The sequence below is a fragment of the Hyperolius riggenbachi genome, chromosome 3 (assembly GCF_040937935.1).
Source record: "Hyperolius riggenbachi isolate aHypRig1 chromosome 3, aHypRig1.pri, whole genome shotgun sequence".
In the NCBI taxonomy this organism is placed as follows: Eukaryota; Metazoa; Chordata; class Amphibia; order Anura; family Hyperoliidae; genus Hyperolius; species Hyperolius riggenbachi.
Window position 1 is genome coordinate 293,182,242 of NC_090648.1, and position 17,877 is coordinate 293,200,118.

Here is a 17,877-nt window from a genome sequence, read left to right on the forward strand (position 1 = left end):
AGTCCATAAGATGCCCCTGCACTATAGAGGCACCAGGTTTAGTAATTCCCCCCCCCCCCCCCCAAACTTAGGTGCGTATTATAGTCCAGAGCATCTTAACCACTTGAGGACCGCCCCCAGCCGATGGGCGGCGGCAAAGTCCGGGCCCAAACGACCGCAATACGCCCATTGGCGGGGGCGGCTGCGGGAGTGGCTATGCGGCGATCGCGTCATTCGTGACGCGATCAGCCGCTGGGGACTCGCTCCGCCCACCGCTCGTAGTAACCCGCCGGCCGTTCGGAAGCGCCGGCGGGTTACTAGCACCCGGATCGCCGCTGCACATATGTATAATAGGCTTTGTAATGTATACAAAGCCTATTATACTGGCTGCCTCCTGCCCTGGTGGTCCCAGTGTCCGAGGGACCACCAGGGCAGGCTGCAGCCACCCTAGTCTGCACCCAAGCACACTGATTTCCCCCCCCCCCCCCTGCCCCCTGATCGCCCAGAGCACCCCTCAGACCCCCCCTGCCCACCCCCCAGACCACTGTTTGCACCCAGTCACCCCCCTAATCACCCATCAATCACTCCCTGTCACTATCTGTCAACGCTTTTTTTTTTTATCCCCCCCCCCTGCCCACTGCCCCCTCCTGATCACCCCCCCACCCCTCAGATTCTCCCCAGACGCCCCCCCCCCCCCCCGTGTACTGTATGCATCTATCCCCCCTGATCACCTGTCAATCACCCGTCAATCACCCGTCAATCACCTGTCAATCACCCCCTGTCACTGCTACCCATCAATCAGCCCCTAACCTGCCCCTTGCGGGCAATCTGATCACCCACCCACACCAATAGATCGCCCGCAGATCCGACATCAGATCACCTCCCAAGTGCAGTGTTTACATCTCTTCTCTCCTCTAAACACCCACTAACTACCCATCAATCACCCATCAATCACCCCCTATCACCACCTGTCACTGTAACCCATCAGATTAGACCCTAATCTACCCCTTGCGGGCACCCAATCACCCGCCCACACGCTCAGATTGCCCTCAGACCCCCCCCTTATCAATTCGCCAGTGCAATATTTACATCTGTTATTCCCTGTAATAACCCACTGATCACCTGTCAATCACCCATCAATCACCCCCTGTCACTGCCACCCATCAATCACCCCCTGTCACTGCCACCCATCAATCAGCCCCTAACCTGCCCCTTGCGGGCAATCTGATCACCCACCCACATCAATAGATCGCCCGCAGATCCGACATCAGATCACCTCCCAAGTGCAGTGTTTACATCTCTTCTCTCCTCTAAACACCCACTAATTACCCATCAATCACCCCCTATCACGGTTACCCATCAGATTAGACCCTAATCTGCCCCTTGCGGGCACCCAATCACCCGCCCACACCTCAGAACGTCCTCAGACCCCAGCCCTGATCACCTCGCTAGTGCATTGCTTGCATCTATTTCCCCCCTCTAATCACACCTTGAGACACCCATCAATCACCTCCTGTCACCCCCTAGCACACCTACCCATCAGATCAGGCCCTAATTTGCCCTGTGTGGGCTCCTGATCACTCGGCCAAACCCTCAGATCCCCCTCAGACCCCCTTCCGATCACCTCCCCAGTGCATTGATTGCATCTATTTTCCCCTCTAACCGCCCCCTGAGACACCCATCAATCACCTCCTGTCACCCCCCTAGCACTCCTATCCATCAGATCAGGCCCAAAACATACTGTCATCTAAGAGGCCACCCTGCTTATGACCGGTTCCACAAAATTTGCCACCTCATAGACCACCTGTCATCAAAATTTGCAGATGCTTATACCCCTGAACAGTCATTTTGAGAAATTTGGTTTCCAGACTACTCACAGTTTTGGGCCCGTAAAATGCCAGGGCAGTATAGGAACCCCACAAGTGACCCCATTTTAGAAAGAAGACACCCCAAGGTATTCTGTTAGGTGTATGATGAGTTCATAGAAGATTTTATTTTTTGTCAAAAGTTAGCGGAAATTGGATTTTTATTGTTTTTTTCACAAAGTGTCATTTTTCACTAACTTGTGACAAAAAATAAAATCTTCTATGAACTCATCATACACCTAACACAATACCTTGGGGTGTCTTCTTTCTAAAATGGGGTCACTTGTGGGGTTCCTATACTGCCCATGCATTTTAGGGGCCCTAAACCGTGAGGAGTAGTCTAGAAAACAAATGCCTCAAAATGACCTGTGAATAGGACGTTGGGCCCCTTAGCGCACCTAGGCTGCAAAAAAGTGTCACACATGTGGTATCGCCATACTCAGGAGAAGTAGTATAATGTGTTTTGTGGTGTATTTTTACACATACCCATGCTGGGTGGGAGAAATCTCTCTGTAAATGGACAATTGTGTGTAAAAAAATCAAAAATGTGTCATTTACAGAGATATTTCTCCCACCCAGCATGGTTATATGTAAAAATACACCACAAAACACATTATACTACTTCTTCTGAGTACGGCGATACCACATGTGTGACACTTTTTTGCAGCCTAACTGTGCTAAGGGGCCCAAAGTCCAATGAGTACCTTTAGGATTTCACAGGTCATTTTGAGACATTTGGGTTCAAGACTACCCCTCACGGTTTAGGGCCCCTAAAATGCCAGGGCAGTATAGGAACCCCACAAGTGACCCCATTTTAGAAATAAGACACCCCAAGGTATTCTGTTAGGTGTATGATGAGTTCATAGAAGATTTTATTTTTTGTCACAAGTTAGCGGAAATTGATATGTATTGTTTTTTTTTTTCACAAAGTGTCATTTTCCGCTAACTTGTGACAAAAAAAAAATCTTCTATGAACTCACCATACTCCTAACAGAATACCTTGGGGTGTCTTCTTTCTAAAATGGGGTCACTTGTGGGGTTCCTATACTGCCCTGGCATTTTAGGGGCCCTAAACCGTGAGCAGTAGTCTAGAATCCAAATGCCTCAAAATGACCTGTGAATAGGACGTTAGGCCCCTTAGCGCACCTAGGTTGCAAAAAAGTGTCACATGTGGTATCGCCGTACTCAGAAGAAGTAGTATATTGTGTTTTGGGGTGTATTTTTACACATACCCATGCTGGGTGGGAGAAATCTCTCTGTAAATGGACAATTGTGTGTAAAAAAAAATCAAACAATTGTCATTTACAGAGATATTTCTCCCATCCGGCATGGGTATGTGTAAAAATACACCCCAAACCACATTATACTACTTCTCCTGAGTACGGCGGTACCACATGTGTGGCACTTTTTTGCACCCTAAGTGCGCTAAGAGGCCCAAAGTCCAATGAGTACCTTTAGGATTTCACAGGTCATTTTGCGACATTTGGTTTAAAGACTACTCCTCACGGTTTAGGGCCCCTAAAATGCCAGGGCAGTATAGGAACCCCACAAATGACCCCATTTTAGAAAGAAGACACCCCAAGGTATTCCGTTAGGAGTACGGTGAGTTCATAGAAGATTTTATTTTTTGTCACAAGTTAGCGGAAAATGACACTTTGTGAAAAAAAACAATTAAAATCAATTTCCGCTAACTTGTGACAAAAAAAAATAATCTTCTATGAACTCACCATCCTCCTAACGGAATACCTTGGGCTGTCTTCTTTCTAAAATGGGGTAATTTGTGGGGTTCCTACACTGTCCTGGCATTTTAGGGGCCCTAAACCGTGAGAAGTAGTCTTGAAACGAAATTTCTCAAAATTACCTGTGAAATCCTAAAGGTACTCATTGAACTTTGGGCCCCTTAGCGCAGTTAAGGTGCAAAAAAGTGCCACACATGTGGTATCGCCGTACTCAGGAGAAGTAGTATAATGTGTTTTGGGGTGTATTTTTCCACATACCCATGCTGAGTGGGAGAAATATCTCTATAAATAGACAATTGTGTGTAAAAAAAATAAAACAATTGTCATTTACGGAGATATTTCTCCCACCCAGCATGGGTATGTGTAAAAATACACCCCAAAACACATTATACTACTTCTCCTGAGTACGGCAATACCACGTGTGGCACTTTTTTGCAGCCTAACTGCGCTAAGGGGCCAAAAGTCTACTGAGCATCTTTAGGCTTTACAGGGGTGCTTACAATTAGGCACCCCCCAAAATGCCAGGACAGTGAACACACCCCACAAATGACCCCATTTTGGAAAGTAGACACTTCAAGGTATTCAGAGAGGAGCATAGTGAGTCCGTGGCAGATTTCATTTTTTTTTTGTCGCAAGTTAGAAGAAATGGAAACATTTTTTTTCTTTTTTTTTGTCAGAAAGTGTCATTTTCCGCTAACTTGTGACAAAAAATAAAATCTTCTATGAACTCACCATGCCTCTCACTGAATACTTTGGGATGTCTTCTTTCCAAAATGGGGTCATTTGGGGGGTATTTGTACTATCCTGGAATTTCAGCCCCTCATGAAACCTGACAGGTGCGCAGAAAAGTCAGAGATGCTTGAAAATGGGAAAATTCACTTTTGGCACCATAGTTTGTAAACGCTATAACTTTTACCCAATCCAATAAACATACACTGAATGTTTTTTTTTTTTAATCAAAGACATGTAGCAGAATAACTTTCGCGCTCAAATGTATAGGAAATTTTACTTTATTTGAAAAATGTCAGCACAGCAAGTTAAAAAAGTCATTTTTTTGCCAAAATTCATGTCTTTTTTGATGAATATAATAAAAACTAAAACTCGCAGCAGCAATCAAATAGCAGCAAAAGAAAGCTGTATTAGTGACAAGAAAAGGAGGTAAAATTCCTTTAGGTGGTAGGTTGTATGACCGAGCAATAAACCGTGAAAGCTGCAGTGGTCTGAATTGAGAAAAAGGCTCTGGTCCTTAAGGGGCGAAAAGACTTTGGTCCTTAAGTGGTTAAGGCTGGTACACACTTTCAATTAAGTCCGGCCAGTCACGGACCAATTTTACCACCTCCATGTGGTTTGAAGGTCAACAAATATTGAATACTAGGAGCACTTTGTATAGGTAAACTCATACTATACAGAGGTGGTAAAATTGGTCAGTGATTGGCCAAACATAATTGAGAGCGTGTACCAGGCTTTGTAGTCTGAAAAATGTGGTAACTGTTGATTTTAAAACCTACTTGGATCATTATTTTTCTATATTACATTTGGGCCTAGACTAAAGCCTGGTACACACTTTCAAATAGAATTGGTCATTCACTGACCAATTTTACCACCTCCAGGTAGCATGAGGGTTTACCTACACAATCTGCTCATAGTATTCAATATCTGTTGATCCGCATACTACATGGAGGTGATAACATTGGTCAGTGATGGGCCAATCATAATTGAAAGTGTGTACCAGGCTTAAAGGACAACTATAGTGAGAGGGATATGGAGACTGCCATATTTATATCTTTTTAAGCAATACCAGTTGCCTAGCTGTCCTACTGATCCTCTGCCTATAATACTTTTAGCCATAGCCCCTGAACATGCAAGCAGCAAATCAGGGGTTTCTCACATTATTGTCAGATCTGACAAGATTAGCTGCATGCTTGTTTCTGATGTGATTCAGACCCCGCTGCAGGCAAATAGATCAGAAGGGCTGCCAGGCAACTGGTATTGTTTATAAGGAAATAAATATGGCATTGGCAGGCTCCATATACCTTTCACTACAGTTGTCCTTTAAGTATCCATTTGTGCAAATACTCTTAATTTAGGCTGCTTCAGAATTTGTGTGCCTGCTGCATTTTTTTCGGACATTGCATTTGCATGGTTGTTGCATTCGGGTGTGATTTTGCATGAGCTAGGGAGCAGGCTCCTTTTTCGGAAACAGACGCGGCACTCTGGTGTAAACGTAGCCTTAGGCTGAGTTTCCACTAGAGCCAAGGGGCACTTATGCAGCATGATTGCGCATCCAAATCCCTCTAGTAATTCCATGCATGACTATAGGGAGTTGGATGCCTTGTCCAATTTCTGAAGAGTTGCTCCCCCCCCCTTTTTTTCCCCCCATGCATGTCCATTCAGAAGAAGCCTATTGATTTCAATAGGCTTAAATTCTGGATCGGGAATCGTGTGTGAAATTGCACAGAATCACCCCTTGTGAAAATAAGCCCTATGGGCCCTTTAACCACTTCAGCACCACAGGGTTTTTTGCTTAAAAACCAGAGCAATTTTCACATTTCAGCGCTCCTCCCATTCATTCACCAATAACTTTATTGCTACTCATCAGATGTAAATGATCTATATCTTGTTTTTTTTTGCCACAAATTATGCTTTGTGAGGTTGATATTTGCTTTTAGTAATTATGCTATTATCTGTGCATTTTAAAGGGAAAAATGAGAAAAAAAAGAAAAAATACTCTATTTCTCCATTTCCATGCACTATAGTTTTCAAATAAACAATGTTACCATAGGTAAAACCCACACATTGGCCTCAATTCACTAAACTTATCTCCTGTCTTTAATAACTCTTCTAGAGTTGTTACCATGGTGATAAGGCATGTAGTATTCAGGAAACATTTTACCTCAGGCAAGCCTAAAGGTCCGTACACACCAGGGCTGTGGAGTCGGTCCAAAAATCCACCGACTCCGACTCCGACTCCTCAGTTTAGGATTCCACCGACTCCGACTCCACGACTCCGACTCCTCTAATTTGCATATTACAATTTTGTTGATTAAAAGTATGTAACATGAAATTCGTCTCTTAACTGCCAACGCTTAGAAATTTTACAAGACAACTTAAGTGAGAAGGATATGTAGACTACTATATTTATTCCCTTTAGACTAAAACTAGTCCTTGGTAAGAGTACTTGTAAAAGGTACAAACCGGAACAAAGAACATCTATCAGGCCCTAGGCAATGTAAGTGTGGGTACATGTAAGAATGATGTGCAGGTACTCTGCAGGGGAATGAGGAGATTGTAAACAGACAACACCTCTGTGTTCAATGTGCACAGCATTCTCAGTGGATTCCCTGCAGCTCTGTGGGGAGTGCATATGTAGAGTATAGTACTACTGTGTAACAAAGTAAACCTGAGACAGATGAAATTAAAGTTTTATACATACCTGGGGCTTCCTCCAGCCGCCTTCAGGATAATCAGTCCCTCGTTGTCCTCATCCGCCACCTGGATCCTCTGCTTTGAGTCCAGGTACTCTAGCCAGTCAGGCGTAGTGCACATGCACACACTCCGCCGCCAGGAGCATACTACACCTGTGCAGCACTATTGCGCAGGTGCAGAATGTTCCTGGCTGTGGGAGCGGCATGCGGCCGGACAGAGCTGACTGGCTGAATTACCAGGACTCATAGCAGAAGATCCGGGTGGTGGAGGACAGCGAGGGACTGATTAGCCTGAGGGGGGCTGGAGGAAGCCCCAGGTATGTATAAAACTTTACTTTTCATCCGTCTCAGTTACCCTTTAATTTGTAGTCACCAAACCAAATTTTAACAACATATCAAATTATTTGATTTCATCAGCAAAGGGAGTGCATACATTTGCATAAATCAGCATCAATGCAGAATTATTTCCATCTTGTTGACCATCTTTATTAGTGACACCGCTACACATCAGGCTTTATTCTTACAGCATAGATGTTATTTAGTATATATAAGAGATTCCTGTGTACACATCATATAAACAGTCACAATCAGATATGTATATCTGACCTTAAAAATACGGGGACTGCTTTATTGAAGCAGCACAAGTAACTAATTTTGATTGGTTTATTTCATTTTTGTGGACTAAGCACAGCTATTACTGTATATATACTGTATATATACATTATTTTTCATGACTATTATCTGAGAAATAGAACATTTTATCATATTTTCTATTTTAATTACAGTTACAAATTCATTAGGAGTCGGAGTCGGTGCATTTTTTCCCGACTCCGACTCCAGGCACCCAAAATTGCCCGACTCCACGACTCCGACTCCACGACTCCGACTCCGACTCCACAGCCCTGGTACACACGCCGGACTTTAGGCAACGACGGGTCCGTCGTTGCCTCCCGCTGGGTGGGCGTGCCAGCGACAGTCCGGCGTGTGTACGCTCTGTCGTCAGACTGATACGGCTGTTTCTGAGCGATCCGCCGGGCGGATCGCTCAGAAACAGCCGTATCAGTCTGACGACAGAGCGTACACACGCCGGACTGTCGCTGGCACGCCCACCCAGCGGGAGGCAACGACGGACCCGTCGTTGCCTAAAGTCCGGCGTGTGTACGGACCTTAAAGTTAACTCTTCTGTCTTTAAATTAACTCTCCAATCCTTAAAATAACTCCAGAGTTAAAGACAGGCTGTTAATTAGCTGCATGTGAAAATAACTACAGAGGAGGTAAATTAACTACAGAGGAGGTAAATTAACTACAGGAGAGGTAACTTAAGGAATGAAGAGGTAAGATAACTCTCTCACGTGTGGAGGTAAGTTTTCTCTTGCCTTATTATCTCTAGCATGATCTTAGTGAATTGAGGCCATTGTATTTGCTAATTTGTCCTGGTTATCTCAACATTTAAATAATGTTCCTAGTACAATGTATGGCGATAATATATTAGTTTCTGGTTTGTGTTTTTTGTTTTCTCATTGTACTCTATCAGTAATTAAAAGCCCTTATCTTCATGATTAACAGTAATACACTCTCATGGCATACATATTTTAAAAGCTAAGTCCCTAGGGTAACTATGTATTCTCTTTTCAATGCTGTCACTTTTTTTTTTTTTTTTTTTTTACAAGTATTTATTTAGGGGTATAGAGTACATGAAAATAACAGTTTTATTGCTTTTCATTCAGTTTTCCGGTAAAAAAAATCACATGACTTAGCCCTCAGTTGTCAAGCAACACAAAATCTATTCTCTCACTTGTCACGGTTAAAATGATACCCTATATACATAATCAGATAGCTTATTGGGCATACAGCACACTGTTTACCACAAGTATGCCTATCTACTCCCCTGAGCTTCAAGTAAAGTTTTGTGGGGAGTAGATAAGTGTAGCAAGGGAGGTGAAGTGGTTAAGGCTTAAAGGACCACTGCAGCTAAAAAAGTAAGCAGTTAAAGAGGAACTCCAGTGAAAATAATGTAATAAAAGAAAGTGCTTCATTTTAATAATAATCTGTATAAATGATTGTCAGTGTTTTCTCATTGTAAAACCTTTCCTCTCCCTGATTTACTTTCGGACATTTACCACATGATGGCATTTTTACTGCTAGCAGGTGATATCAGTGGAAGGAGATGCTACTTGTTTTTTTGGCAGTTGGACCCAGCTGTAAACAGCTGTTATTTCCCACAATGCAACAAGGCTCCCACAATGTGATGTCAGAACCATGGTTCTGACATCACACTGTGGGAGGGGTTTCATCACTATCATCCATACAGAGCCACCTGATAATTCGTTTGGCGCTATCAATCACCGGCCCACGTGGCGGTGATTGATAGCGCTGCTCGCGCAGGCACAGTACAGAGCGACCTGGAGGTTGCTCTGATGTCATCGCCGGGGTCCGGGACGGACCTACGGCGAACGGCTGCGGGCAGAGCTGCGGCGGGGGACGTCCTGGGAGCTTGGAGCTGGAGGAAGCCCCTGGTAAGTACCACTTATTTTAGCATTTTTCCCCTGATGACTCCTTTAACAACTACCGTTCAGGAAATGCTTTTGAAAACAAATAAATCCCTGAGAATCCCCCATGAGGAGATTGACTAGTCCAAAATATATTGGTTCTGTCAGATGTTAACTGCTTACTCTTTTAAAGTGGTCCTTTAATGCATTGGTACGTTTTTTTTTTTTTCTCATAGCAGTGCGTTGTGAAAAAGCCTTCAGTTAAAACGCAGATCATGGGAACTGAGCCATGGGGAAACATGGACATTACTTTGAAAATCAGTTGTCTTTTATTTGTAACTGAGAGCATCTGATGAAGTGTTTATATAATGTAATGAGTATTATACTTTACTATTAAATTCTACATAAACATTCCCTGCAGATCTGTTGTAAATCCACTGAGAAAGTTGTGCCCATAAAATGCAGAGGTGTCTATAGGCCTAAGATCTAGTTCAGATAGAGGAAGATTCCACTTGTTTCCTCTATATAAAGGAACACCTGATGTGAGAGGGATCTGGAGGCTGACCTAGTTATTTCCTCTTAATTAATACTAATTGTCTGGTTTATCGATTGATCCTCTGCCTCTAAAGCCTGGTACATACTTTCAATTATGATTGGCCAATTACTTATCAATTTCACCACCTCTTTGTAGTATGGTGGTCAACTGAAATTGAATATCTTGAGCAGATTGTGTAGGTAAACACTCATACTACATGGAGGTGGTAAAAGTGGTCAGTGATTGTCCAATCATAATTGAAAGTGTGTACCAGGCCTTTTAGTCATACACACTGAACAAGCATGCAAGGCACATGTTTCTGATTGATGTCTGACTGTATTGGCTACATGCTTGTTTTGGGTGTGTGATTCAGACACTACTGATGCCAGAAAGATCAGAAGGACTGCCAGGCAACTGGTGGAGTTTAAAGGGAAATACATATCAGCATCCATACTTCTATCAATTGAGATGTGATTTAACTACTTTGAGATCCCTGATATGCATATCCATGACCCTGTAAACTTCACTTGGGGCGTAGAGATGTGTATTTGTTTACTTACAGCCGATGTCCGCGATCCCGGGTGTGCTCCCATTCTCCTTTGTCTCAATCCTGCCATTCCATGATGGGTGAATGGGAAACCGCTGTTTCCGAAGCTGATCTCAGTGCCTGTGATGAATGAAAGCTGGTGTCAGCAAGACACTGGTATTCATTTGCAAAAGGAAAGTAAACAGATACACAAACCTCTTCCTGTGAAGTGTTTACAGTGCACAGGTATTAAGTGGCGACCATCTTGTGGCCAAAAAGTAAAAATATACCCACATACACTATTACATATAAAAAATAAATACGTGTTTATTTTTTAAAAATGTATCTCCAAAGTAATTTCAGGTGTACACAGAATCGGATTGACCTAGGCAGCATTGTCCTATCAGTGGTAGTCGATTTTGCCTCAATTCTGTTTGGATTCAGTTTTGCCCACTTAAGCCTTGCACACAACTTCAATTTTGATTGGCCAATCACTGACCACTTTTACCACCTTCCTGTAGTATGAAAACTTTCCTACACAGTCAGTAATTATATGTAAATGTATACAGTTTAAAAACTAAAGGGGCAGTACAACAAAATGTAGGCTACTGGGATAACCCTAGTAGAATGTTTCTAATAGTAAGAGCAACACATATTAGATAGTGTATCTGGTTACAAAGGATATCTTGGCACAACAACCCCCATCTGTAATTTTTATTACAAGCACAGGTATTTGTGACAATAAATTGCAAAAGCATGTTTAAACAATGGGGGTCCTTTAAAGCCTCCTGTGAATAACAAATGTTCCTACCACTAGCATCCTTAAAGAGAATCCGAGGTGAAAATGTAATGAATACTTTCTCGGACGGAGTGCGGATCTTTGGCTGCACCCGCTCCGGTAAGCGTACGTTCTATTGCGGAATGCGGAACTCTGTCTGCATCCTCCCCGCATGTCCGTGCGGGCACATCGCGCCAAACTCACCGGCATGTTGCTCTGCATGACTCTGTTTCCCCCGCTATAGGAAGTGCGCGCGCACACCGGCCTCCCTTTTATACTCTGAAGAAACGTCCCAGCTGACTTGGAGGTCAGCTGACGTCAGGCAGGTCCTTGAGCCTGCTCTGATTGGTTGCAGCTCTGGGAGGTCCTTCCTGTCCCAGGCAGTATATAAGGAAGTGCTTGAAACTGGCACTTCGTCTGTGTTTGCGACACCCTGTGTTAGCGCTCAGACCTTAGACAGTTCCCGGTGTGTAAAGTGCGGCAGGACCCCGTTACTTGCACACGCAGTTAGCCTGATTGATCTTATTGTATTTGACCTTTGCCTGTACCTTGATTATTCTCTCGCCTTCTGATATTGTACTTTTGCCTATCTGATTTCCTGCTGACCTTGGCTCGTTTCCGACTCTGATATCCGTCTCCTGATTTTGTACCTCACTGCCTGTATCGTTGCCGAACCTATTTCTGTCCAACCTTGCTCTCCTCAGTGGCTCGTCTCCCACTGAAGGGTTTCCGTTCTAGAGGTTCGCCTCTCTGAGACGCCTGGCCTCTAGTACACCATTACTACTAGAGGCTGAGACACCTTCAGCTCGTGCTCTGCTCAAGAGTCTCACACACAGGGTTCCCATTCAGGGGTTCGACACCCCTGAGGAATCGCAGTGTGGTGGATATTTCCACAAAGCTTCTCTCATCTTGAATTGTATTTTTGTGTGTTCACTCCTGTGCTACTACCTGCATTATTTGGCGATTCTGCAGATCGCCATATAATCTGTTAGCCTCTGCATTACGGGTGATACTGCAGATCACTAGTGATCAGAGATTCTGAGTCTAACACATTCATTACAGAAAATAAACTGAAGAGATACACAACTGTATTTATCCTCCTGGTCCTAAAAATTACTTTAGTTATCCCATTTATTTTATATTAAACATTTACAAAGTAGATTGAATGTTTGTTTGTGTCTGCTCAATGGCAGCCTATTAAGTGTCCCTAACAGAAAATACATGATCTATTTACCTTTTTCTATCTCTCTCTGCTCTCAGAAGTTTTGTATTCTGCCAGGAAGACTTTTATGGCTGTAATTTACAGGACTGTGGAGTCGGAGCAATTTTTGGGTACCGTGAGTCGGGAAAAAAATGCTCTGACTCCTAATGAATTTAAACTGTAATTAAAATAGAAAATATGATAAAATGTTCTATTTCTCAGATAAGTCATCATAACTAATTTATATATACAGTAATAGCTCTGCTTGGTCCACAAAATGAAATAAACCAATCAAAAAAGTTACTTGTGCTGCTTCAGTAAAGCAGTCCCCGTATTTTTAAAGTTAGATGTACACATCTGTGACTGTATATATGATGTATAAATGATGAATGACAGCGCTCCTCTTCTATGGCTCGTTATGTCTGCAAAAAGTAAACATACTACACATAGTGCATTACTGTATTTAAACATATCAGACCACTCTCCTCCAGTGAAAATAGTGCAGCACACGTGATTCCAATCAGTGTAAAAAACATGCACCCGAAACTCCAGCATTAATAACCGCTCACCAGATGGTTTCCACCTCACATCCAGGTGGATCTAGCGTTTGTTGTCAATCCATGACTAGGCACCAGGCTATTCCATCTCAAGTAATAACATTTAATCCAGATTCCATCTAAAAACATAAACAATAAAAATATTCATAGCGCAACTTGATGTGAATACTGGTATGCAGCCTGCGCTATACAGCGCACTTACACAGTCGTAGTAGATATGGTGCATATCGGGCTGATAAGCCCAGCGGTTTCACCCCTTCGTGTGGCGTCGGCGTCCCGTTCCTCCACTGCGGTGTGCCCGCTAACTCCAATTGTAAATCCCGGCCGGCCGGCGAGCTCTTCCGCAACCTGGTGACGTCAGTCGCACCTGACGCCGCCCATTTGGGGGCTGACGTCACCAGGTTGCGGAAGCGCTCGCCAGCCGGGATTTACAATTGGAGTTACCGGGCACACCGCGGTGGAGGACTGGGACGCCGATGCCACACGAGGGGGCGAAAAGATGCCTCAAAAACAGCCCAACGCGGACAGACACGCGAGCCCAATGCAATGTGAACAAGGCCTCAGGCAGCAAAATAAAACAAGCAAAGTAGCCTGGTTATAAATGTTTTGCACTGTACATACACACAGAGGCGTAGCTAGGGTTTTCAGCCCCGGAGAAAGTTTTTGTGCCCCCTCTGGATGAAATGGGCGTGGCCATATATCAGAATGTTGTCATGAATGGCATCAAAAGTTGTGTGCCCACCCCATTTTCTGCTGCTGTTAACTCTTCTGCAGAGGGTGAGAGAGAAGCAGGGGAACTTTGGGCAGCCAGCGAGCTGCCTCTCACGCAAGTAGGGGTGCAGCGGCTGTGCTGAGAGCCCTCACAGTGCTGCGCCCGGGGTCATATGTCTCTCCTTGCCCCCCCCAAAGCTATGCCTCTGCATACACATGTTTATGTCACATGTAGTCTTGGGTACACTTTTATAGCAGGATGTGCATTTCACTGGAGTATGTAAAAGAATAGCAAGGGGTGCCCCTAAAATGAAAGCCACCATTGTCACAGTTGACTGGAGAATCCAAATGAACACAAGTGTAAACATTGCTAACTCTCACCCATGTGACGAATACCTGTGCTTTTAATGACCATTAGGGTGGCCACTAACAGTCTAATTACTAGCAAAAAATTGTTTGAGCGATCGGATAATTCTGAGCAGAAGTGAAATCGTTCACTACACCGTCAACTAACTAATCTTTGCTTCCAATCTGGCACAACCGGCAAATCCAAATTTTGGTTTGATGAAAATCCAATCGGCCAACTATTTTTTTTATAATTGTTTGTAATCGATTGTGCCCAACAACGGAGATTTACAACCAATTCAATCAGAATTTCTGATCGCTCTAACGATTTTTTGCTAGAAATTGGACTGTTAGTGGCCACCTTTAGAGACGGATTGTTGCAGCCAGCTGAGGGACTCCCAGAGTGTCTTCCTATGTGTTTTTGTTTTCAAAATATGCCTGATCTGGGTGTGGTCCTCAGTCTGGTTTATAAGCATGTCCTGAAATTAGAAATATCTATAGTACAGTATATTAGTTGCAAAGCTGGTCTTTAGTAAAGAAGGATCCAAATAAAATATTTCTTTTCAGCTGAATAATCTGAGCATAATGTACAGTATTTATATGGGTGCAGGGTATATCATGTTTTGTATTATGATTCAGTATTTTCTGTGCTCTGTGTATTGTAGACCTCTCAGCTTCATAACAAAAGGTTGTATGATTTTTGTTTTCATATAGATAATGGCACGGTTTCATGGAAGGCGGTATATCCGGGCGTTTGTTAGTGGATTTTTTGTGGCAGTACCAGTCACTGTGACATTTTTTGATCGTGTTGCTTGCATAGCAAGGGTAGATGGAATTTCAATGCAGGTAAGTTTCTATTATAGCTTCTGTATTCTTTTTTATCTGGACCTAGACTATTTGAAACTGAAAAAAGAAGGGTTTTACTACAGTAGTTATATCCTTACTTGACTTTCTGTGTGTTTACATGTAAAGAAAGAGTCTTGTGAACCCTGTGGTTCCCCTGAACTTACATGGAATCTTGTTTTCTTTGAGGGTTTAGGCCTAGTCCTGACTCGTACTGAAGAGTGTTCTCCAACTTCTTCAGGGGAATTGCCTACCACCACTTACTGGTTGTGCAGCAAAACACCAAAAACTGACTAGTCAGGCTCACTTGATAATTATTTTTACAGTCACCACAGAGACAAGCTAGGATGCAGTACTTCTGGGCCTGCACGGAATGCTCCAGACCACGTGAGGGTGATCACGAGTGGCGCAGACACACACGCTCACGCAGGTGCAGTAGATACCAACCTGGCGAGGTCACTATCTGCAACGGACAGGATCCCGGGACAACGGACAGGATCCCGGGACACCGAAGCTGCGGCGAGGGGCAGATAGTCTGCCAGGGGCTGGAGGAAGCCCCAGGTAATGCAGCACTTGGGAGCTGTCAGTGTAAACTGGGTGTAATACCGGTAGTGTATACAATCTAACACTGTACCAGTGTAAAACTTGGGTAATGATGTGGATAAATTAGTTAGTATCACATTTTTCCCCTCACATGTTTTATCTATACCAGACTCAATGCATTTGAATTATTATTTTGTATTTATAGAGCACCAACATCTTCTGCAGCATTGTACAGTGTATATTGTCTTTTTACTTAACTGTCCCTCAGAGTGGCTCACAGTCTCATCCCTACCATAGTCATATGTCTACAGAGTGAAATTCGGAAAAATTAGAATATCATGCAAAAGTCCATTTATCTCGGTAATTCAAAATAATGTAAAGTAAATAGGAAGGTATTTGCAGGTATTTTGGATTAATTAGCTGATTAGAGTCTGACACTTTGAGCCTAGAATAGTAAACATAGTAAACAGAAATCTCACTTTGCATGTAATGAGTCTGTTTAATATATTAAAAGCCAAAACTAAGATGAATTACTGAAAGAAGTGGACTTTTGCATGATATTCTAATTTTTCAAGTTTCACCTGTATGTATGTATGTATGTATGTATGTATGTATGTATGTATGTATGTATGTATGTATGTATTGTGTAGTGTATGTGTTTGAAACTTTTAACAGCATAAGAAACCACAACATTTTTTGTGGTAATTGGTTCTTGTTCACAATTAAGTAGTAGATTCACATGCTTGTATCTGCTTAAAAAATAATAATTCTTGTTTTTTCTTTCAAAAGCTTGCACGCATACTGTTCCTTTGTCAGTGGCGTAGCAATAGGGGGTGCAGAGGTAGCGATCGCATCGAGGCCCTTGGGCCAGAAGGGCCCTCCCTTAAGCACAATATTAGCTCCCTATTGGTCCTGTGCTGGTAATAATCACTTCTTTAGATGCTTTAAATAGTAGTAATCGTTAACAAACTTTTTTACCATCACCTTCTTGCACCTCTGACACTATGGAAATCCTTGGCAGGTTTTGGTGCACCATATCAACTGCTATGTATAGAGTGCTTGGGAAGCCCCATGTAAAACTTGCATCGGGGCCCATAGCACCTTAGCTATGCCACTGTCCTTTGTACTGTCTTCATAATATTACTAAGTTGTTTAGGAGTAAGGTTGTGATTTGTATAGACTTGGTTTGCTCCTTACAATGTATTGTTGGGGGAAGAAAAACGTATTGTTTCATCACTGACCACTTCGTATCTGCAGAAATGCCATTTTCATAGCGTACAGTGTATAATTGTTTTTCTTCATGATTTTAGCCAAACCTACAGTATCAGCAGCTGCAGTCATTCAGCAAGTCTTAAGACAAACTTTAAAATAAAATATAAAAACTGTACAATATTTCAGCTTATATGCATGGAATTAGAAGCGCATTAAAGGTTAATCAGTGTAAGAACTCTAATAATATTATATTAGGGACAGATTAATTGTATTCTTGTGGGAAGAAGCAAGCCCAGCAGATTATGCCAAAACAGTCTGTAGTATTTTGGAGTGCTTTATGAGAAACACTTGAAAGATACTGCATGGCTGTGAGAGAGGGATATAAGGGATATAAGCAGCATGTAGCCTTTTTATTGATATGCAGTATATGACCATTGGACACTCAATAATCTTAACTTCAAGCTAGCTCTGTGTGATCCCTGAAAGTTTGATTTCTAATAAACCTCTTAGACTGCCAGCAGTGTTGTGCTCTCATTATCTTGCTTCTTGCTGCGTTTGAAATTAAAAGTTCTGTCAAAAAGAACAGGACATTCTTAAATGTGTAACTACATTTTCTACTGGTACTTGTGTGGTAATTTAATACTGTAACTTTACTTGTGTTGGCTGATCATCTTGCTGGAAATCTTAAATGGCAAGACCTGTCGTCTCTTGTGGTTTTGTGCTCGCGAGGCTGTTGTACCATTGCCATGAATTTCTTTTGTTGTGTGCAGACCTTTGGAAGTTAGTGTTATCCACAAATCAACAGGGAGCAGGAAAGTAGAATAACTGCATTAGTTTTGCATACTGCAGGGGAAGAAGCTTTCGTCTTCAAAGAAATGACTTTGGTTTCCCTAAGTGTACTTTCTGTCTTTTGGAGACATCCGTTGCTTTGTCTTCTCACCAGCTAACAGTGTTATAAATGTTTAACTAAAGGCTTTCTTATAACTGCAAATAAAATACATATTCTTAAGCATAATTTTCGAAACCTAAAATTAACTTTTTTATATTGCCAATCCCCCGAGCCCTCTCCTTTCCCTACTAACCTGTTTCTAGTGATGGTCATGTTGAGTACTAATGGCCAGGGTCCTTA

The 17,877-nt window shown here is 42.8% G+C and overlaps 1 protein-coding gene across 8 annotated transcripts in view; it reads left to right on the forward strand.

Annotated features, from left to right (window-relative positions):
* Positions 1-17,877, forward strand: part of IMMP2L (inner mitochondrial membrane peptidase subunit 2) — a 1,449,658-nt gene that overhangs the window by 11,056 nt on the left and 1,420,725 nt on the right. For all 8 annotated transcript variants that reach the window (XM_068276511.1, XM_068276513.1, XM_068276518.1 and 5 more), the window contains exon 2: positions 14,865-14,996. In XM_068276511.1, the coding sequence (XP_068132612.1) occupies positions 14,868-14,996 (129 nt within the window). In that variant the 5' untranslated portion in view covers positions 14,865-14,867. The remainder of the gene's footprint in view (positions 1-14,864; positions 14,997-17,877) is intronic.